The sequence below is a fragment of the Amblyomma americanum genome, chromosome 10 (assembly GCF_052857255.1).
Source record: "Amblyomma americanum isolate KBUSLIRL-KWMA chromosome 10, ASM5285725v1, whole genome shotgun sequence".
Lineage (NCBI taxonomy): Eukaryota > Metazoa > Arthropoda > Arachnida > Ixodida > Ixodidae > Amblyomma > Amblyomma americanum.
The window spans coordinates 10910280-10932630 of record NC_135506.1 but is presented as its reverse complement, the minus strand read 5'-3'; the positions used below and the strand labels follow the sequence as shown (position 1 = coordinate 10932630).

Below are 22351 nucleotides of genomic sequence, written 5' to 3'. Positions count from 1 at the left end.
AGTTTGCTCATAATTTGGTGGGCAGGCTGTGATGATGCCACAAGGTCGCGTGGCCTAGGTGGCCCGCCTTGGTTGCCTCTCCGGGTACTTTTCGCTCACAACATCGACGACGCCAACGCAGGATTTCATGCAGAATGGGAGCCTTAACGCTATCGCATTAAAATATGATATATCTGCAGGTGAAATCACCTTGAAGATGTTTAGAGTAACCACCCCCACCTTGAGGTCATAAACGTAGGAAAATATTTCACGATCGCGCTAATGTGACTGTGGCATCAGCCACCGCCATCTACACTGTGGCTTGCACAACGCAGCTAACGCAGCTAAGAGTGGGGCGCAAAGAGTCGGGCAGGTGGGGGAGCCGGAGGCATCACGGCTGGGCAAGGGAAGAGCGCACGTGGTTGTGCCACCACCGGCAGAGCTAGACCGACTGCGAAAGCACCTGCTTCGTGCATGTTCCTGGTCTCGGTCTGCCCACCATCGTTGCCCCGGGAAATGGTCTCTTTGCCTGCTGCCGCCAGAGTCTGTTTTACAGTCACAAAACTTTGCATGGTTTTGCCAAATTTCCAGTAACTTGGCACTAGCTAGCAGAGAGTCTGTGAATCGTTATTTCAAGGTCAATCAACCTTTGTTGCATGGAGCTCTCAAATATACACACTTCTACAGGGGTGCCATTCTGAAATTGAGAAACTTAGTAACATTGAGAAACTTGCTACACGGAGGTTTATTACATCCAGGTTTAACTGTACAAGACACGACAGCATTTCCGCAAGCCCCACCTATAGGTGTCGTGTCCTTGGCTGCTGCCTTGCAAAGCTCGATCCTGGCCGAGTGAATGGGAACGTAGCGATCTTGCAGCGACCCAAAGAGCAGGACATGCTTGAAGAATTCCAACCCTGCAATTTCAGAGAGGGGCAGAAAAACGGAAGAAATGTTGCAGTTATGTTGAAATTAGCGTTAGCACAAGGTGGCTGTGCCAGCTTTCTGCTTTGACTGCCTTGTGGCTGTTAACTCATTCATTCTTTTATTGGGCCCAATCAGAGCAGCAAGGTAAAGAAACAGTTCAAGGGAGAAACACCATGCATTACTGTATGTGTGCTTTTGCCATGTGCTGGTAACCGACGCTACAAGAAAAGAGCAAGTTCACTGATGTAACAGCGCAAGATCATTCACATGTGAGCATTGCTATAGTGATCGCCGCTACAAGAAGTCTTCAATGTTTTAAAATTGAATTGTAAAATTGTAACAGCGGGGCCCTGAAGCGACCCATGGGCTATGAGCGACACCGTAGTGGATTTCTCCAGATTGATTTAGATCCCACGGGGTTTTTTAATGTGCGCTGACATCGCACAGCAGACGGGCACCTTTCGTGTTTCACCTCCATCGAAATGTGGCTGTCGCAGCCAGGACTGAGCACGGGCCCTTAGGCTCCGTAGTGAAGTGCCCTAACCACTAAGCCACCACGGTATGTGGTTCTACCATGAGTGCAACAGAACTCAAAACGCATTATTTACAATTTTGAAATATTAAAAAAAAATTTACATTTGAAACACTAACCATGTATCAGGGTATGCACAGCAGATACAGAGAAAGCAAGAAGGAAACCTTGACCACACAAAGTGTAGCCCCACAAGCCTAAGTCTACTGACCAACATTTCGATAAGGATCGACTAGGACTGCCACTTCAGCACAAGGACTTGTCTTAGCACAGCACAATCGAAGACAAATCCCCTTGTCGAAGCAACTGAGACTTCCCTCCTACCCCTTGTTCATTTCGTGATGCACTACAGTCGGACACAACTAAAGAATGAAGCGGCAAACGCTTCTCAAAACAGGCCCTCAAGCCAATGTGGCACAGACTGATTTTCATGACATCACAGTTAATCTGTTTTAATCCTTTTCAGTGCTAGCTGACAGGGTATCAACCATACATAAACCATGATGTCATGAAAATCGACTGACGCCACTAGCCGCAGAGCCTGCCTAGAGAGGCATTGGCCACTTCGTTCTTGAGTTCTACCTGACTATCTAGGCTAGCAGCCTGGGCTAGTTGAAGAAATATAACGAGGGGTGCACAGTGCGAGAAAAACAAGACAGAAGAATAAAAGGTAAAGGAAAAATTATGAAGATCGAATCACAACTACTACAATAGTAAACCATACAAGATTTTTAGCATTTGCACAATGCTGGCGAACCTCATCATCAAAGTCACACGTTTAACACAAGAAAACAAAATGAAGTTTCTGAACTAGTAACGGTGAGCTAACTTGAAATAGAAAGTCTCCTCGTTTCATTTGCCAGCAAGTAAAGGAAAGCAAGTCACTAGAGGACAGATAAGTGTACCAACCGGGCTTCTGGCTGAGCTTGTAAAGAAACGACTGCCGGACGTCAGCTGTGTCCTTCATGGAGAGCTGGAGCAGGGAACCAGACTTTTTCCACTTCTGCATGAACCACATACCTGTCAAAGCAAAGGTGGAGCACACAATTGCCCAGACGCCCACTAGTGCATTTGGGCACCGACAGCAGCTAAAAAGTTTCCTTCCCGCATCTCTTAGACACACGATGTTTTAATGCAATACAGGTCCTGTTCTCCAGAAAAGCCGGCATCCACCCGCGTCACGAAAAAGCAGGTGGCAATGAAATTCAAGTAAATTCAATGCAACTGTCACCTACCCACCGTGTGGGTGCATCAGCTCATTGGTAGAGGAATACACAGCCTCCTCAAGAGCCATCTGTGCAAAATTGACCCTGACCGGAGCTCAGAAAGAGGTCTCACAGCCCCTGCCGGTGGCTCCCAGCGATCAATAAATCTATGTAAGTGGAAAAGTACTTGTGTGGGAGGGATCTCTAATGCTGCAGCATTGTAGGCTAACCATCATCCAAGTTTTTCTGAGGGTATCTTGACCTTCAAACGCTGCTTCCCAACTGCTGGAAACGCACAAGCTCATTTTCATTTTTAGTAATCCAGGGCCGTTTTCAAGAGAAAGTTGTGGTCCCAGCGCAATGGCCAATGCAGTGACGAAAAAAATTTATTTCTGTATCGCTCTTGAGAACACAGTGCCACCCTATCAAGCAAAAAGACTCGGCATATTGACACGTGAGGTTCAAGCTGATGCTTCTGAAGAAATTATTGATAGCAAACTAATGACATGCTTCAGTTATGTCTCAAAGATTTGGTGGCTGCTTTAAGCCAACTGCCGAAACTTATTCCTTACCAATTCCTAGGGAGTTTTTTCACGCAAATGAACACAACCGTTTCTAGCTCAGAACAAACAGAACCTACTTCCTATTTCATTGAAAGACATGATATGGTTATCATGATAACTAAACATTAAATTCTATTAATTTCGGTATATTTTTTTCTCGCAAGATAAGTCATGAAGCAAGGTGTCGCATGCTTCATAATTCTAGCCACAAAACCGTTGATATCCCTGCCACTTACCGTGAACAATCAAAAGCACTAAACTTCCATTGATGTAATTCCCATTAGTTTCAATATCTGCACACAGGTTAATTTTACATGGTAGCACTTGGGAAAAAAAAGAGCCGCGTCTTTAGCTGCAGTTCCCAGGACGAAACCTCTAGGAGTGCACGTCTGAATACACGCTTCATCAGTTAGGGATTGTCAGAAAAGGTCTCAGGCTCTCCCAAATGGCACAGCTGAGTTGGACCAATGCCAAGCTGGGGCCAACTACTGACCCATGTTGACGAGGCCACTGTTGTTGAAGAGCGTGCCCAGGTGGGGGCCCGAGAGGGAGAGGAAAGTGCACAGTTGGCTGAGGTAAGGCTTCATCTCGGGACGAGTGAGGGCGCTGCGGATGATGATGTTCCCCAGGGAGTGGCCAATGAAACTGCAAGCAGAAAGAGGAGGCGCAAGACGAACACTGGAGTGTCAACAGCAATCAAAAAGTAAAAAAGAAAGAAGTGCCATCGTATCTTGCACGTAACAGCACCTCTGACATGTGAACCGCATTCTCCCTATGAAATCAACACCCTTCAAGGGGCCAGTGGCTGTCCACAGAATGTGAAGTGGTAAGCAGACAAGGAGTTTGTAGTTACAGTATACAGGCCGTGCATGAATTGGGTTGTTGTTTCCATCAGTTTCGCTGAGGAGCGAATACACGGCTTTGAGTATGAAGAGGTGCAATACAAAGGTGTACTAAATACATCTCACTGAAAATGCACTCACTGAGTTCGTGCTTACAAGACACATCTTCCTTTGTCATGGTTTAAATCAAGTACAATAAAAGCAATGTTCGAATTATCAAATGACCCTGAAAACATGAAGAGAACCACTTGCATCAAGGCGCATTTATTTGGTGATGCAGTAGCGGTGGAGCCCCCCTCACAAGTAAAGCCTACCTCAAGGAACTTTACTCGCGAGTCGCAAGCGGTTGCATCACATGTGAGGAAAGTATGACACAAGAAGTGAATGGCATGTGACGAGCACACTGGAGAAAATATGTGGACAAAAGTGAGAAACAAAAAGTGAAGGAAAAGCGCCAGTGCGCTTTTCTCTCCTTTTTTTTTTTCAAAAGGGTCCTAAGGGTGTGCAGCTGGGCTCGGTTGGCTGCCTGATGCGCGGTCGATAGCCATCACCACCACACGCCAGTGCAAAGTTCAGGAAAGTGAAAACGAAACTCGAGCACAAATATTCCCAGAGACGGGGCCGTCAGATTTTCGTCACTCCTGCCATTTGTTCACAAGTCAGAGGTGCGCAGGCAGCTATGTAGCACGCAATTCAGGTTTGAGTCGGGCTATTTTGATGATAATTTGCCGTGCCAGTTGTACCTGGACGTGGCCTCCCCTCGAGAAGCTGTTCGAATTAATCGGCGTAAGATGCGCAGCACAGCATCCAAATTAGCGAGCATTCTAAGCCATAGCCTTACATGGGCTATGACCGGGACCAAGCCAGTTGTTCAAGTTATTTAGATTTCAAAATTAACGGCGGTCAAATTAACCAGCTTTTACTGTACCACACTTTCATGTGATTTCGTTGTAGCCATACAGAGGACCGCAAGTCACAATTTATTTAATGGAACACTATAAAGCAGCATGAACATTTTCCTTATGTTTACCTTGCTTCGATTTCTTTCCAGCTGTCAAGCGGGAAGCAAGACGAAAGCTTAAGGTATGCGACTCTTGTGCCAGCTTAGTGTAATGCATAAAATCCTTTACTGGACACTTTGGAAGAACATATAAAAAAAAATACTCATCCATGCAGTACACAAGAAAGATCATGATGATAAGAGGTGATGGTAACAATAAATATATACTAGACTTTTCACAAGAATGCAACAAAGCAAAAGGAATCTCCGTCACCATCTTCTCATGCATGAGTTGTAAAAATAAATGTTTTATGTGCTACCTGCAGGCGATGTGAACAGATTCTTTGTTTTATTTTTGTTCTTTCTGCAAGGACCTAGCATCTGCAGTGTTACGTAAACAAACAAAAAATAATACAAATAAAGCTCAATCACTAAGTGACGTAACATATAGACTAAATGAAGCACAAAGTGACGAGAAAAAAGAACTGTCTGCCCGCAAAACATGCTTCTAGCATGATGTGCCACACTGGGGAAGGGGTAACGACTGAAAAAGGAAGAAAAAAAAATGGAGGCTATGGCATCACAATAAAATGAGCTGCATGCAGTTTCCAAAACATAATGCACATGCACATGCATACTATGGTTTGCACAGATATATTGGACTTGCCTGATCTTGGCTGGCTTCAAAGCAAATACTTCTATGTGATAGCTAATCTCAGAAACCAGGCGATCTGTCATGGTTTCAAAATCCTCAAATGTTTCTCCCTGTAACAAAGAGCACCGGTAGTAAGTAATCCCATCATTCGTATTCGTACTGCTACTGTACGGGACTGGTAGAGTGGATTAAGAAGACATATGATAATTTAGTTGCTATTATTGCCTCGTGAAATGAGTAATGTTATTCTAACTTTTAAAGTTTCCCAGTCCACTATGCCATACCATAGGTTACACCAAGGCATGGACTAGACTAGCATACGTGCCAAGCCATGAAAGTCCATGTAATTTTTACTTCCACCTATATATTTTCACGAAGGATGATGTGCCTATGCAGTCAAATATCGTAACCGCTGCAGAAAAACATTTCAGATGCAGAAACTGCACTCAGTATGACACTTGGCCTTTTGTTTGTTTAGGCACTACAACTCTATAAAAAAAAAAGAATATTTACTGCTATCATAAATGCAGTTTGACTAGTCTGGAACAACTGCCCACTTAATAGAAATGACTTCTAACATGCACCATTTCTAATGATTCAAACAAGGGAAAAGCGTAATGGAAGAATATGTTTTAACATCTATTAATAATAAATTACAAAAGAAAAGTGTAGCATAATTAATAACAACCAAACAGACATATGTCAAAAGCCTCCCATATTTAATTGCAACTAACCACTAGCTACAAGCAAAGGCATTCCAGATGAGCCTAAAAGAGCATAAAACAGTGAAGACTACACCTTCCACCTCAAACTTTTCCTATTATTGCTTTAATATTAAATGGTAAGTCCCTGGCAGATAAAAAAAGAGAAGCAAAAACGATCACCTGGTTTCTTTCAGACATGAGAAACTCGAAGTTGACCGTAGGCAGGCCCAACTCCAGGTATGTGCGGACTAGCCTCAAATCAGCACTGTTTCCTGTAGCCATAAAAAAATGAGAGTATTGAAGATTGCTGCATACGCACAAATTATTAACAAACCTCGCTGGTAAATATAGCAAATACAAACAACTGTTGCAATTATGCAAAGAAAGCTTTAGATTACACCATCCATAACTACAAAGCAGATTGATGAAGCTGCCACTGATGAACACTTTCAAGTTTAGTCTACATGCAACATAGTAAACACAGTATGTCTTACATGTTACTTCTACCATCTTTTTCACGGCCCACATGCCAGCACGCACAAAAATGCACAAAAGATTTTGTTTGCTCAGCCTCTCACTAGTATGAGCAAAACTAATCGCACAAGGAAAGTTGACCATGTAGTAGCTGACAAATACTGCATAGAGGGCCGCGTTTGTTCAATAACATCGTTGTGTTCAACTCTTTTGTGCTGTTTAACAGTCGTGACATAAGTTTTATTTCCAGCGCATTCTGTTTGCACTAAGGAGATAGGTACCAGAGACACAGTGCTCACAGCTTACATTACCCATTAAATCTACATAGATTTTCCTTAAGAAGCAATACATTTTAGTCAAGCTAGCAAAGCAGTTGCTTGACTAAAGACGTCTGCGCATCACACAAAGCTTCCTCTCAAATCACCGCAACCGACACAAAAATTAAAGTGAATGCGAGCACTCACCATCCAACCCATGCACACATATCACAAGGTGCAGCCCCTCGGGACTGAATGCTCGCAAGTCATTGTCGCACTGAAAGTATGGCACTGCCGACGCCAGCACAGGGAAGTCACTGCAACAGAGCAAGTGTTAGAGGTCACAAAATCAGTTAAGCCCTAAATAATGAAGTCATTATATAACCATTGCTTAATCACAAAAGAATTTACAACCTTCAACGGAAGTACCAGTACCACCTGGGAGCGGTAAGCGAAACAGCCTGGCTGCCATTCTTTGATGGTTCCCATGGTTCTTTGCTCACCCTGTCCTTCAACGGCAGCAGCAGTGGCCACTAAGTCACGACTGTTGCTGCTACTCTCAAATGTACTCATGCAGGTGTGCTTAGCACACTTGGAGCTTTGCCAGACTAGTATCTGCAGTGACCTTCGTATGTTTGGAGCTTTGCCAGAATGTGTAGCAACCTTCATATGTTTGGAGCTTTGCCAGACCAGCATCTGCAGTGACCTTCATATACCTGGAGCTTTGTCAGACTAGCGTAGCGACCTTCGTATGTTTGAAGCTTTTCTAGATTAGCATAGTGACCTTTATATATTTGGAGCTTTGCCAGACTAGCTTAGCGACCTTCATATATTTGGAACTTTGCCAGACCAGCACCTGCAACGACCATCATATATTTGGAGCTTTTAGAGACTAACACCTATGGTGGCATTTGCATGTTTGGAGTATTGCCAGACTAGCACCTGCAGCACACTTTGTATGCTTGGAGCTTTTGCAGATGAGGTCAGACAATGTTGTAATAGAAACATCATGTGTGAAATCACTATTTTTTCCATTTTAGTTAACTATATCAATTTAGAGGGAACCTACCTTCATTACATGCTGGCATCAAGTACACAAATTACTATGGGAGATTTCACACTAATCTTCCACACTAGCACTAAGTTTACACTGCATTAATATGAGACTTAAGCGTAGTTACAGTAGAAGAAGGTTACAACTGAGGTTTAGAAAGCAATGAAAAAAAATTACCATTCTAATAAGCGGCAACTAACTGCACCGTGGGAGATTACTTCACAAAGCCATGGGCAGAGTTAGCCAGTAAAACCACAGCAGTCAGTCACACGGCCCCTCCTAAAACAGCACTTTACCCCTGTGCCATAGACTGCAGCAGAAATAGCCCTTGACTCTCATCAGCCAGCTCTACCACAGTTTTACGGTAGACGACACCAAAGCAACGTTCGACATATACAGTTACTCGGAATGTGACACAACATATACGAAGCACCAACAATGAAAATGCACAAAAAAATGCAAATAAAATGCACACACCAATAAGGCTGGCTGTGCCTGCTCCAAGCCTTCAGCTCCCGCTCTCCAGAAACCAAAAAGCATAAAATATGAAAGCAACATGACATTGCCTCAGCTAATTCAGATGAATTCATTACCACCTGCAAATTCTTTTGCATACAGGTTCTGGCTGCCAACAAAACAAAACCATGTGTGGACCTATAAGGCTTGGATACCTTTCTTATGATAAAAGAAGCAAGTCACTTGGGTGCCTTTATTTGCACCTTTGCCACACTACGGTAACACTGAACACATGAGTAATCATGATGTGCCTTGCAGTGGACAGCAAAAAGAAGTGTTGTTGCACCTTATCTACTGATCGCTGCACTCTAACCAGAGCACCTTGCGGCCGTTTTTCTGACTACTGCCACAGCACTCACCTCTTTCCAAAGACTAAGTTGATTTCACCTTCGATGACCCTGTGCAACGTGATATCTAATGTTTCACCAACAACCATGCATAGCTGTTAAAGGTTCACCACTAGCAATTTTGCAGCATGCCATTTCTCAGCCTTTAGCGCTTAAATACACTGTAGCAATGCCACTTCAAAAGCAACACTGGCAGAGAAAAAAAATACCGACCTGTACCACAGCCAAGGCATGTTTAGGTGCGCACGAAATTCCTCTTTGGCCTTCACAAAGCTGTGGCAAAAAAAAAGAAAGAAAAACAGAAAGGTGAAGTGAAGAAGTGTTCATGGAACTGCATCAATGTGGAGTAGATTCCGATACGACAGTTTAACAATTAAATAAACCAGTCTGAATATGAATCTGGAGAGTAACTGCTCAATGTCTACTAAGCAGCTGGCCCTGCTGAAGACAGCTGAATGATAGCTTTTGAAGCTTAGTGTAAGAATAAGGACACTGGTTATTGCGTGCCAAGATGTGTTCCCTAAGGAGTCATCAAAGCACTATGTAGAGTTTATCACGAAATCATTAAAAAGTCACTGGCTCTTAGACAATGCAAGGACTGTAAACACCACTCAGAAACATGCCAGCACAGCTGATTTCCACAAATTAAGCACAGAACCTGAATGTAGCATGCGAGAGCTCTGGTTAACAAATTTTTCTTCTTCTTCCGCAAGTTTTGTCGAACGTAGCCAAACCTTGAAACAGCAAACAATGCTACAGCAAAATTTCCACTACAACAAATTATTCTGCACTCCCTTCAGCTAACCACAAAGTTTAATGCAACAAATTTTTTACCACTACAAACATTTTTCAGTACAAGTGTTTGCTTCATTTAAGTTTCTGCAAGCAGAAGCTGAAATGTAGAACTTAGTTTGAAATACAACAAACTCAAGGTTGCCTATTTGTTTACTCTGGCCATCTGACCACGCCTGCAGAATTTAATGCCACCACTTATTAATTGCAGAATCTCATACAAACAGGAATCCCTGAAATTATCGGTGCACAGTGATTGCAAGCCACTCAAGTTGAAATTCACCAATTCAGACCTCTGTGCATTTCATTTCTCTGCTTGAAACCTTCAAATGTCACAGCAAGCACCCAGTGCACCCCTTAATATCCCATTCCAAAAACTAGGTCAGAGCTGCCCACAAGTGTAAGTAACAAGGTACCTGCATATGCGTGGCTAATTCGCAATTACTGTATATTACCACGTATAAGTCAACGCCGAATATAAGCCGGCCCCCAATCTGCAGTCCCCACTGGGCAAATAAAAAAGTTCTAATGCTCCGCCATTGCACATGTTTTGCAGTTTCCTGTGGGACAGCTCTGCGACACATGTGCAGCTCGAAGCAATACATATGTAACAATGCTGGCACTCAGAGGCAGATGAAGATGAAAGAAAAAAAACTGCACCTTATCCTGCCCTTCACACTCTCATGTGGCTCAGCTCATTGGCAACGAACCAAACAGCCAACTGTCCTACAGTTTCAGGTTCAAGCCCCCCGAAGATCACCGGAATTTTTCGCCTGTGCTTCTAGCGTCTACTGCTTGTTCAGGAAAGTGACTGCCAGTGCAAGCCAGCAGGGTAAACAGTACGAAATTTGAATTTTTGTAAGAAGAACTGATTTCCACACCAATTCACGATTTTTTTTTTTTTTTGCACACACCATTCCCTGCATCCTGCCAGACAGGCACCAGCACGGGGCGCACACTACCGCAACTTCACCAAACCAATACCTCAGACCCTCCAAATAAGTTGACTGCACGTACAGGTTGACCCTGATATTTCAAATGGTTGTTTCCATAACAAAAGGTTAACTTGCACATGGCAATGTATGGAAGCGGCTTCCAGCTCTAGCTTTATATTGCCGCGAATCTTTGCAGTGTTTATCTCGATTTATATCGATTGATCGCGTCCATGTGGACCTGATTCTACCTTGTTCCAGAAAGTTCTAGAATCTTTGCACCTTTTATCTCGAAAGTTTGCTATCAGCTTTAAATTGAGTACAGCCGAGAGCGGAGGGCACTCTGTTCCGACGACCACCGAGCACGCTTGTCGCTATGCCGCCGCCAAGTGATTCGGTCCATTGTGGGCGCAAGTCAGCCAAAATAAAGAGTTTTGTTTAAATGCCATTTTCGCTCTTTCTGGTCGCCGAATTGGAGTCACCACCACGTGACAATATAGAGAAACCAAGCTTCTTCCCTAAATTTACGACTGGTGGCCCATGCCCATGGTGATGATGACTGATGTTTCCTATCATTCATAATTGACGTATCAAATGTATAAAGGTGTAAGCCGATTTTTTAATGCAACAAATAGAATCCATCCCAGATATACCGAGGAGTCAGAATGATCTCCTTTTGCGTGCGGAATTGCATCAGCTATGTGGCCTTCAGCAGCTGCTGGCAGTGCTAGTGCTATGAAACTGTGCGAAAAGGTAAATGCGGAGTGTGCTTGAGGTTAATCTTCAGTCTCGTCCACAAATTTTCTCTGCAACGTTGCTGTCATGCGGAAAAGGCAGCATTCAGTGCACAGCTCTTCATGCGATGAAGCCAACCTGTCAGAAGCCTAGCTGCAGCCCCAGCCTGGAGTGCTTCGCGCGTTTTGCAGGCGAAGGCGTTGCAAAAACCAACTGCACCTCAACTTGGAAAGATTATTTTTTATAGTGCACTGGTACAGCAGAATCTCAATAGTACGAATCTCACAGGGTCACAAATCTGAAAATTGGATCATCCAAATCAAACAAAACTTGTATGCAGAATTTACGAAAATCTGTTTTCGGCTGACAAGGTTTGCTTACACCCTTGCGCCACCACCGACTTGTGACGTCAGTGCTGTGCAGGGCGTGGGCATGAGCCATCGCTCACTGCTTGTGCATGCTCACCGCGTGACTGACGATCCTGGCATCGGCGATGTACAGGCAGGAAGTATTTCGTGCTTATGGATGCAGTCGCGGCTCGCAAGTTCGTATAATCCACAGTGGGGCAGGGAGTTGCTCGTGACGTCCGAATTTCTGCCCATTGCACACAATGCACTCTGGCCAAGGCATTTTACAATGTCGCATCAACTGGGATCCTATCATCGACATTCTACTGTAAAAGGATTCAGCGTCGTATGATAGGCAGAATCTAGTTCCAAAGCATTGTTCGCTGCAGCTTCACTGCAGCTTCAATGCAAAGCATGCTAGACTCATAGAGCGGTATGCAGCCAGTATGCCGGAGGACAGCAAGTCCCTACAAGCTTGGATGCACTCATTCATGCTTCAAGGCTTGAGTTAAGCTTATTTACTGCTATTTTTTTATATATCGAGTGATCATTATATTGAACTATTTCGCGATCTCCTTTGAGTATGATATATCCGGGAGCAACAGCAATATCGAAGACATAATGACAAGCGTAGAAACAGGGCAGACATAAGCTGGCTAGCATGCCCTGCCTCCTTTCTTCTGTCCACTGTCTTTTTGCTCCAGCTACTATGCCTCAAACACCAAATTCCCCAGGTAACACAGCGCAACGCCAGCAGATTACAACCAGATTATCCCACATTTAAATGCACATATTCCACACAATCTGTAAAGCAGTTCTTCCCATGACATGAACACAACACCAACTATTTGAATATGATGCACACACCTCACAACATCAGCGTTGACCGCGGATGCCCTCCGCACGCAGACACAATCTTCGTCTTCCCCGTCAACACTTTCATCCCTGCAACCTTGCGCTGCTTCCTGCCAGAGGTCCTGTGACGACTCGACGACACTGTCCAGGGCTGCATTGTACTCATCCTTGGGGTCGGTCAGCATTTCTATTAAGGTGCACTTGGTTTCGAGGTAAGACCTGCACTCCTCGAACCGCCGCCTCGCCTCCCCGTCGACTGGAAACACTTCTTTCTCAACACCGTTCTGAATCATGTTGGGGTCCTCGGGTGGTTCCTCATCGTTTCCATTCTCTGGCACGACAGGAGTCGAGTGTGGAATCTGGTCGCTCGCAAACTCAGCAGGTGGCTTGGGAAAAAATGCTGTCCCTTCGCACGCCATCATGGGAGCATTAACGGGCTCCCCCTTTTTCTCTGTTGAAGACGTGACACCGTTCGAGACAACCTCTTCGACGCGGGAAGCAGCTGAGGATTGCTGGTCTGTACAGATGGAACCGTTTGCTTTGCAGCCTTCTTTATGCGGTGACGAAGAACAAGGATGAGTGCTGTGATTCCTTGCCGTAACGTCCTTGGGAGCATCCCTGAACTGTGGTGGTGGAAGCGGCGGTAGCGATGTTCCGCTGTCTTGCGGGGACAAGGCTACCTTTTCGGGCATCGGTGCAATGGTAACAACGTCAGACGAAGTGTCTGCACTTTCATAACCTGACGTAGACTTGCTGGAGCCGCCAGTCCCAGGACAGAGAAAGACTTCGTCCAACGAGTCTCTCCTCGAATCAGGTATACCAAGAGATTCTCTTCTAGAGTCGGGTAAGCAAAGGGACTCCCGCCTGGAGTCGCCAATTCCTAGAGACTCCCGTCTAAAGTCGGGAACGCCTGCCGACTCTCCACTTCTCGAGTCACGAGCTTTCACTAATGGTCCAGAGGGGAGATAAGCGTCGAAGCCCACTTGGCATGACACAGATGGCGTTGACCTCCTCTGGTGCTTAGTGACTGTGAGGCTATGAGCCAAGGGTTTTCGAAGGTGCGGTCTCACGCATGAGCATGACTCTGAAACTGCCTTCCGAGCAAATGCTGGTTCACTGACGAAAAGCGCATCGAAGTTGCTATGTAGACTGTCGCTTGCAACGCGCGTCCGCGGAGGCGGAGGAGCGGGTGGTACGCGCTGCGGCACAGTTTGGACCGGTCCTAACTGGGTCGTCAGATCAGGCATTGACTCACTGTTGAGAAGATGAGACTGCGATGGCGTTGTGGTGCTCCTTGGAAGAGAGAGATTCGCTGATGTGGTGACTACGACAGAACTCTGGGAATGCTTCATCTGCGAGACACCCGGAGAAGCAGCACCTCCGTTGGTGTCACCAGTGCGGCTACGCAGGGCGTCGAGCCTCTTGAAAGCAAGCAGGGTCACCGACGAGTTGTTCAAGTGTGGCCGCTTCAGCTGGCGAAGCAGGCTGGCAGTGCGCGCTTTTAACTTGACTTTTGCCCGCGATGAAGACGTGCTCCCTTTGCTGGAGCGGGTGGCACTGTCACGATCTTGCGCATCAGCGGAAGAAGTGGAAGAGGTTGAAGTGGGAGAACCCAAGTCGGCGTCAGCAGAGAGCGTTGGCGAACCGTGCCGCAGTGGCGCGGACTTCTGGCCCAGCAGCTTGGAAGAAGCAGTCTTCTCTGCAAGGTTCACATTGCCCACAACAGCAGCTGAGGGACGGCGCCTGTCTTCAAACTGAAGCGAGATGTCACTGAGGTTCAGGCAGGATTCTGCGATGAATGTGCAGTAATTCAGTGTTCCCGTTCTCTTACATTCCGCATAACAAATGCTTTGTCAGAACAGATGCCAAGTGCTCAGAAGTGTTCTATAGGTTGGACTGACATGCAAGGCACCTGTTTATAAAAGAACAGTACAACTGGTACAGATAAACATATGGAAACACTAGGGGTGTGTGAATATTCGAAATGTCGAATACGAATTGGATATGTTTGTTATTCGGTTCACATTCAATTCGAGAAATTCATACTATATGAAAATTTCTGAAAACTTGAAAAAATTTCCAAAAATTTCAGCAGCCAATTAATATCATGCAACTGTGCACACAGAGATGCCACTGCCATCCCACCAGACATCTCGATACTTCGTATGATTTGGTCTGAGCCCTACTAAAAATAAAGCCTTGTTGCATGCTTGCTTTCTCAAACTGATTTCACCCTCAATTTTTTTTATCTTTGTCGTCATTGCACCCAGAACTGACTCCTACTCTAACCTGCTACTTCTGAGCCCTGGTTTGTCCTGCACACTCATCCTTGGTACAAATCACTGAAACATGATCTATACCAATGTTACTCATTAAGTTCAGATAGATGGCCACTGCTTCTCCAACACAGCTATAAAAGCACTCTGCAGATTTACGAATGGAGAGAAACATAGCGATTGTTTATTTTATGCGGTACAGTGGACTCTAATTCAAGCTTCTAGTCATATCAACTGAAATTTTGCTTCCATCGACATCAAGTGCTTAGACAGCCCTCCTTAATTTGAACAGATCTGCAGTCACCTTCGAGTCTGAATTGTCAAGAGTAAACTTTAAGGCCTGTAACAATTTAACAATTTAATTTTTCAATGTTTGCATTTGTTTCATATTGCTGCTCTTTTTGTAACTTTTGCCTTGTACCAAATTCTGCACAATGGGCCCCTGGGCCAAGTGAAAACAGCTAGCTGCAACTTTCACCTCTGAAGACCTCCTAGTATTCTGGAGAAGACACAAATGAGCTGAAGTTAACAAATTTTATGCTGTCCGAAACAAACTCCAAAGTGCATGAGGCTCCATGGCCAACCCAAATGCTGCGCTAAGCCCTGAAGGAAAGAACTCACAAATCAGCCGCCACGGCACTCTGCATGCATGTACCATGCACACTCACGTGATCCGCATCCCTGTGGTGTCATGTGGAAGTCCTGGTAGTGCTCCTCGTAGATGATGGGCAGGTTATTGCTGTCACCATCCAGCTCGGCACACTCCACTTCCAGCGGGGGAAGCAGGGCCAGGTAGTCCGAACGCCTCAGAGCCTCCGTCACCTCGTAGAAGAGCTGCGTGCTGCGCGTGCATCCACGGGGCAGCACAATTGCCAATCACTTCGTGACACTCCATTTCCGCACACGCCATGCCACACTGCGCGCACACGCATATTTAGGCGAGCTATGCAAACACTGAGAGAAAAGTTTTAACCTGTTTAAAGCGATGCACTTAAAAAAAAGTTACAATTCAAACACGTAATAAAAAAATTATATATTAGACTCCCGACAAGACGAATGCCGATAAAATGAACAATGTGAAACCATTTGACGAAACCAGTGGACTCAAAAGTAAAAAAAATTCGCTTAATACGAATTGTTTCGCATGTCCTTTGGTTAAGATCAACCTTCGCAGCAACCATGGTGCAACCCCATGCAACAGCACTCATGGGGCGTCAGGGTGGCACTGTCAAGGAAAGCAGTGGCACAGCACCTGGCATCATTGGCCGAGAGGACTGCGATGCGGGGCCGCTCGATGATGAAGTAGGCCTCGGCAAAACGCTTGACTCGCTGCAGGTGGCGCTGGCGAGCCAGCTGCTGGCGCACCTTCTCCTGGCCAGCCACCACCTCGAGGAATTGCTTCCACAGAACAATCAGTGAGCCACACAGCTGGGCAACGTCACTGTTTGCCACGGCCAGGAAGTCCTCCTCATTCTCTGCCCGCTGCACATGAAGTGCCGCAGGGTTCCACTCAATTAGCACGACAAAAACAATGATGCAATTAGAAACAATGAGTAAAAACTAGTCGGCACCTCGTGCCATTTGACTTCCTGCTCCTTTCAATATCTGTTAGCACTGCTGGTTTCCTATGATGGACTTGCACTGACCAGCCTAATTCCAGATTTACCAGAGCCCCATGAAAGTGAGGAATTGCTAGTAAATTACTAAAGGCAGATGCATGAATAGATGGCTCGTGGTATATAACTTTGCAATGTGCGACTGCAGTAAAACTTATACACATCATCCGGTCATTGCTATCACTCTATTCCTACATCCCTATTCCTGTATCCCTATACTGGAGTGGATGAGTGGACAAGTTGTTCTACAGCTCAGGCATCTACTGCATTAAGAATCTCCTCTGACATTGCCAGTTCAACACCACAACTAAAAGAAGCTTTACTTCGAGTGATTTTGACAGCCTTAAATTAAGACATAATACACTTCCCATTGCAGTGTAAAGTCCAGATTATTTTTATTAAAGAAGCTCTTTTAAAACTGCAAAATGCTTTTTTCAAAGATTCCACACAACAGTAGAACCCCGCTTTTACATTTCTCATGAGGCTACAGGACAAAAAAAGAAAGCACCAGCTGAGAAATGCAGCAGCCAAATAAAGAATAAAGAAATTGTATATCCTCTACCTATATTTTTTTTTTACTTCTCGTAAGCACAAGATGCTTCTCTGGAATTCGGAAGGTTTTGTGGCTCTTACGACTGTCCTGCATGCACACGACGTCCGAAACACCCTGTGATGGCTCTTCCCTTCTGCCTGAGCAGCTGCAGGCGGAAGAAATGCAAAGTGAGAAGGGCACGCGCACGCGGTGGGCGAAGCTGCGGCACTTGCGCATTTTTGTGCTGTTTTCGCAGCGTCCGCTTTCATCCTACACAATCTTAGTCTACTGACATTTACAAGCTATGTCTTTTTAGCTACAGGGTACTTGAAATAAACGGATGACGGAAACAGAAATCTCGGTTGGCAAACTTGCGCAACTGCATCTCGTACAGCGCTGTCTCTCACAGCATAGTTTCGTTTTTGCCTCTCAGATCGTTCGCACTCGCACTGCAGTGGCCTTGGAACTGCACCAACAGTCACAACAAAGTTTGCGCTGTGTGTAAGCACACAGGCATCGGCATGGGCGCTGGGCATGAGCGCAGTGGGCTAGAAGCCGCTGAACATGCTGGCTTCGAGTGGTGAAGCGGAGTATCGGTTTGGCTGGCATGCATCTCCATTTCGCACGCCAAACATAGGCTGTCAAAATGCCGGCATTGGGTACAACACTAACATCACACAATATTCATTATACATTACATGGGAACAACGCCACAATTCTGATACAACAGCCGAGTTCGCATTGCATGGGTTTCTACAGAAGCTAGAGCAGGACTGGCTGGAAAAATGTATGAACTGGAAAAATGCAGCACCTGGGAACGTAACAGCAGGGTTCTATTGCAAATAAATCACAATGACACCACTGTTTCGGACTGAATTGATCGAGTTCAGTATATACAGCCTATATTCCCTAGAACTGTGCACAGCACTATTGAACACTGCCTTACTACCACTTTGGCCCAAAACTGTGAGCTCAAATTAGTACTTTCCTTCCTATAACACATAAGCCTTCTACTGCTTGCTACTCTTGCTTTCATCAAATCAGGACTATCTGTAGTGCACACATTGCAAGTTCACAGAAAGGCTGAAGCAGTACAGTAGCTCTAATTACCAAAATAATTAAGTTTGTAAGTGCTGCTGCAATGTGAACTTTATATAAAAGTATTTCAAGCTGATCAAAAGCCAAAAGAAAACTATATTTTAATTTGACAGCTGAGCAAAATGTGACATTCTAAGATGAGTCTTTGATAGTTTTATATGAAATCAACATTCAAAGGGAAGTGACACTGACGCAACTAGGTTGTCGTTGATCAACACCGCAAATTTCACATTGCCAGAATTTTGTCATCTGCAAACTGAAAGAACACTCGCCCTAGTGCACACATTTGTGAGCGCGTGACTTAAACGTTGTCCCAAAAATCAACGCTGCACACAAGTTAGCTGACAGGCCAACCAATGTTAGCGGCATTTGTACTAATTTTTGCCCAATGTGACTAAAGAATGCTGACCGAGAGAGAGGTCAAGAAAAGCGGCAGCCATTACCGTGATGTGAGCAAAGATTTTGTCCCACTGTGGAGGGGAGACATTCTTGCACTTAATGTGGTGAAAGCAGTCCTAGTACCACAAGGAGGAGGACAGAGAGGTAAAAGAAAGGGAAGGGGAAAGAAAGAAAGAGAACAAATAAAAAAAGGAATGTGAGAGCTGACAAATGTAGAAGCCACAACCACCAATGCCAACCCACAACCAGCACAGCAGAAGAAATCATTCAATGCACTAACCAGAAAACAGCATAACCCCCACACCATACACTTGCAAGAGAATTAGATCTCTTTGTCCTTTCTTTTTTTCACTTGAAGCAGCGTTAATGAGAGACAAAGGCAAAGAAAATACTCAGCAAGAAAAATACCTAGCAATTCATCCGTACACATATTCATTTGCCATTTTGTTCACTATCCAACCGTAAGTACTTCCACATGATGGCAGTACACAATTGAAAGAATGGTTTGATTATGTGATAACCCAGAGAACTAAATAGTTACAGAGCTCTCTGTAAGAATAACAAAACTCCATATCAGAACCACTGTCAAGACAGGCAAAATTGTGTTGATTATCCCCACGTTTATAGAAGGCCCTTCAACAGAAATTTACATGCAACCTCAGTCAATACACTTGGCTTCGTAAACTAAAACTGACAGTTATTTCAAGGAGCTGCACTGGTAAGGAGTGATGGAAAAATGATTTTACCGTAAGGCGCACTACTACAACCAGCCCCTGGCACATCAAGCTATCATAACTAAGGAGGCATGGAAAGGAGCAAGATAACATACACCACTTTCCATAATAGCATGTACTTTTAGCTGTCCATGGATCCAGTATAATAAAAAAAATCTGACAAATACAAAATAGGTGATGCTCACTTTTGCCATACTGCTGAGTCCTTCCAGACAGGAAGAAAGGTGCAGCGAATCTAGAAGAAAGAAAACAAAATCAGACTTTTAGTTCACGATAATTAGACTCCGACAAGTGAGTCGGTGAGTGACCCCTGCTCACCCAGCTGCAGCTGTTCCCAGGGTGGCAAAAGGCGCATGAATTCCACGAGACGGCGCTGCAGGCTGCCATAGGCAGTCAGGAGCAGCGAGCACAGCTCCCAGTGAACCAGGCAGGCACGCTGTAAGCGTGCCACCAGACGGCCACCACTAGTGGCACCCGCCTGCAAACATCGCAACAAGTTCTATCCCCTGTTGACCATCAATGTGGGCAACCCTTCTCTTGTCAAGAACCCTTCTTGTGTGCAGAATCGAACCGATATGCTTCTGCAATATGCTAGTAGTATAACCCCTCTATAGTAAAGTCACTTGGAACAGCAAGAATTTTTACTAGATGAGTTGTCCGAGATGGCATGGCTCTCAGGACGCTGTCTGGTAATTTGGCTGCTTACTAAACACACAGCGTCTGTTCAAAAATGAAACACAAATAAATATACCTTCCACAGCACTTTTATAATTCATTATGTTCTCATTATTCATTTTTAGTTATCACATTTTGCGTTATCGCATTTTTGATTTCGCTGAAGTCTTGTGGAAGCATCCACAAAGATGCAAAAATGGACCCCGCTAATCTACAACAGGCCAGGCAAAGGAGCACTGGATGAGTGGCATAGAATCAACTCTTCTCAGCACATTAAGTGATGCTGAAACAGCATGTTGACACAGCACGCAACAGGAACGACAGCTTCAGTTAAGGATGTCTCCAGTGCAATATAAAAACTGCAAAATGTTATGCTGTCTAGCTGAGTATTTTCACACGCTGCTCAGAGTGGGAGCTCCCACATTCGACAAAGCAGGAGATCCAGTGCTCACCTGAGCCCCAAAGAACACACTCTCCAAGCTGGATGACATGGACCTGCGGGAAGAAAGCCTTGGGCTGCCTGTGAACCACTGTGCCCTTCCTGTCCTGGCAAAACTGCGTTGCAAGAAAAGGCATGATGCCCAGCCATTTGAATTATGCGGTGCTTCAAAGACACAATTTGATTTCGATACCTTCAAGCGACTGCAAAGCAATGCTGCAGACTGCCCACAAGGCTGGAGGCACTTTTGTATTCGGCCACCTGTAATGCGACAGTCTTGCCTAGTTTTAGTCTTTTACTCTATTATGATATTGATAAGTCGTTGACTAGTTCATTACTTTTGCGTTTTTTTTACCCTACACCAGGCAGTGATTACCCGTCCATGCAGTGACTGAAATTAAGTGTGACATAATTTAGTAAACTGAACTGAAATTGACTAAAGCAAAAAAAAAGCTGCCTTTTCATAAAAGCAAGCACCTGCTTTTCTGACAGCACTGCTCTGACTAACTGAGGAGGTCAGGCTCGTCACAAACGAAACATTATTTTGGAATTATTTCAGTACCCTTGCTTAGCTTCAATCTATAGACACGATTGAATAAAGACAGAAAACCAACACCATTCGAAAGCCAATATTAATGCAAGAATGCAGCACAAAAACTTGTTTCAGTTGATAGCTCTTTAGCATGCACAGGTAGCGTAGCATACGGACAGGGGCCAGTGCCAAGATTAGGGTTAGATTCAAGAGCTTACCCTGGATGAGATGGTGTCAAGACAGGACCCTTCCTGGAGGGCAGTGGAAAGTGGACAGGCGAGAGAGAAAGGGTTAGGTCAGGAAATGCCGGTCCGGCAGTCCTGATGAGAGATTTGTTAGAGAAGCCTGGCTAAAGCAGTCACTTCACAAGTTTGGTGAGCACTACTCGAGCCACACATGCATCAGAATGTCATCAAATATCAAACACCTTTGCCAATTTCGTTATTTTTGAACCAGTGCCATATGCCTCAGATTTACTGCTGTTATTCGCCTTATGATGACTCGCAGAAGCTACTTGGGCATTTACGTGTGCACATGAAACTCTGTTCAAGGTATCAAAATGACGTCAATACTATTTTTAAAATGCAACCCAAAAATTATTTTGCAAGTAATGATGCTGCATTTGCTTGCTATGCTGGCAAAGTACACACAAGCCCTTGAAACAGCATGCTAGCCAAACAGCCCCATGTTGCTAAACCTCTACCTAACGCACCTTCAAACCCCAGACATGTTTCACTTGAGAGTAAATTGCAAATAAATGGTATGGCACGCTGGGTTTAATGCCCCAACGGGTTTAACGTGCAAAGAGAGATGCCATAGTGGACAGCTGCAGATCAATTTTGGCTATCTGGGGTTGTGTGCTGGCAGCACACAGCACCATGTTTTTTTTTTTTGTATTTCATCTGCATCTAAATGCAGCCACCGGGACTCAGCCCAATGTCCTTGGGCTCAGCAGCTCAATGCTACAGCCACCAAGATATCAGGATGGGCAAGTTGCAAATAAATAATTTTTTACTTGACAAAGCAAAGGACTTAGCGAATACATATTGCATGAGGACAAATGCAATTAAGTTTGTCCCCATAGGGCAATTCCGACAGGAATGAAATTCAAGGCACTGGGCAATTAATGCGATCTTTCACGGCCGTGCGGCAAGGATATGTCTGACAAAAAAAAAAAGCTATGCGGAACAGGTACCACAAGATTACAAAGAACCTTCTCCGCAAGTAGCACATGCAAGTTTAGTCAGCAACCTAAAAGCAAATGAAGAGCACCACATGCAACAGTGTTTGAAAGCAATCACCAAAGTGGTCAGAACAACAGCATAGAGCGCAAC

General features: G+C 44.8%; 1 protein-coding gene across 4 annotated transcripts in view; it reads right to left on the bottom strand.

Annotated features, from left to right (window-relative positions):
- Positions 1-22351, bottom strand: part of LOC144107477 (protein FAM135A) — a 32136-nt gene that overhangs the window by 3282 nt on the left and 6503 nt on the right. The window contains exons 7-21 of one of the 4 annotated variants that reach the window (XM_077640491.1): positions 21236-21264; positions 20499-20601; positions 19690-19849; positions 19557-19606; positions 18682-18753; positions 16245-16474; positions 15661-15833; positions 12729-14505; positions 9269-9328; positions 7346-7455; positions 6588-6679; positions 5716-5813; positions 3700-3851; positions 2348-2458; positions 780-896 (exon numbers count right to left, since the gene is read on the bottom strand). In XM_077640491.1, coding sequence (XP_077496617.1) covers positions 780-896; positions 2348-2458; positions 3700-3851; positions 5716-5813; positions 6588-6679; positions 7346-7455; positions 9269-9328; positions 12729-14505; positions 15661-15833; positions 16245-16474; positions 18682-18753; positions 19557-19606; positions 19690-19849; positions 20499-20601; positions 21236-21264 — 3334 coding nt within the window. The remainder of the gene's footprint in view (positions 1-779; positions 897-2347; positions 2459-3699; positions 3852-5715; positions 5814-6587; positions 6680-7345; positions 7456-9268; positions 9329-12728; positions 14506-15660; positions 15834-16244; positions 16475-18681; positions 18754-19556; positions 19607-19689; positions 19850-20498; positions 20602-21235; positions 21265-22351) is intronic. The other 3 variants (XM_077640492.1, XM_077640493.1, XM_077640494.1) reach the window with 3 other exon arrangements.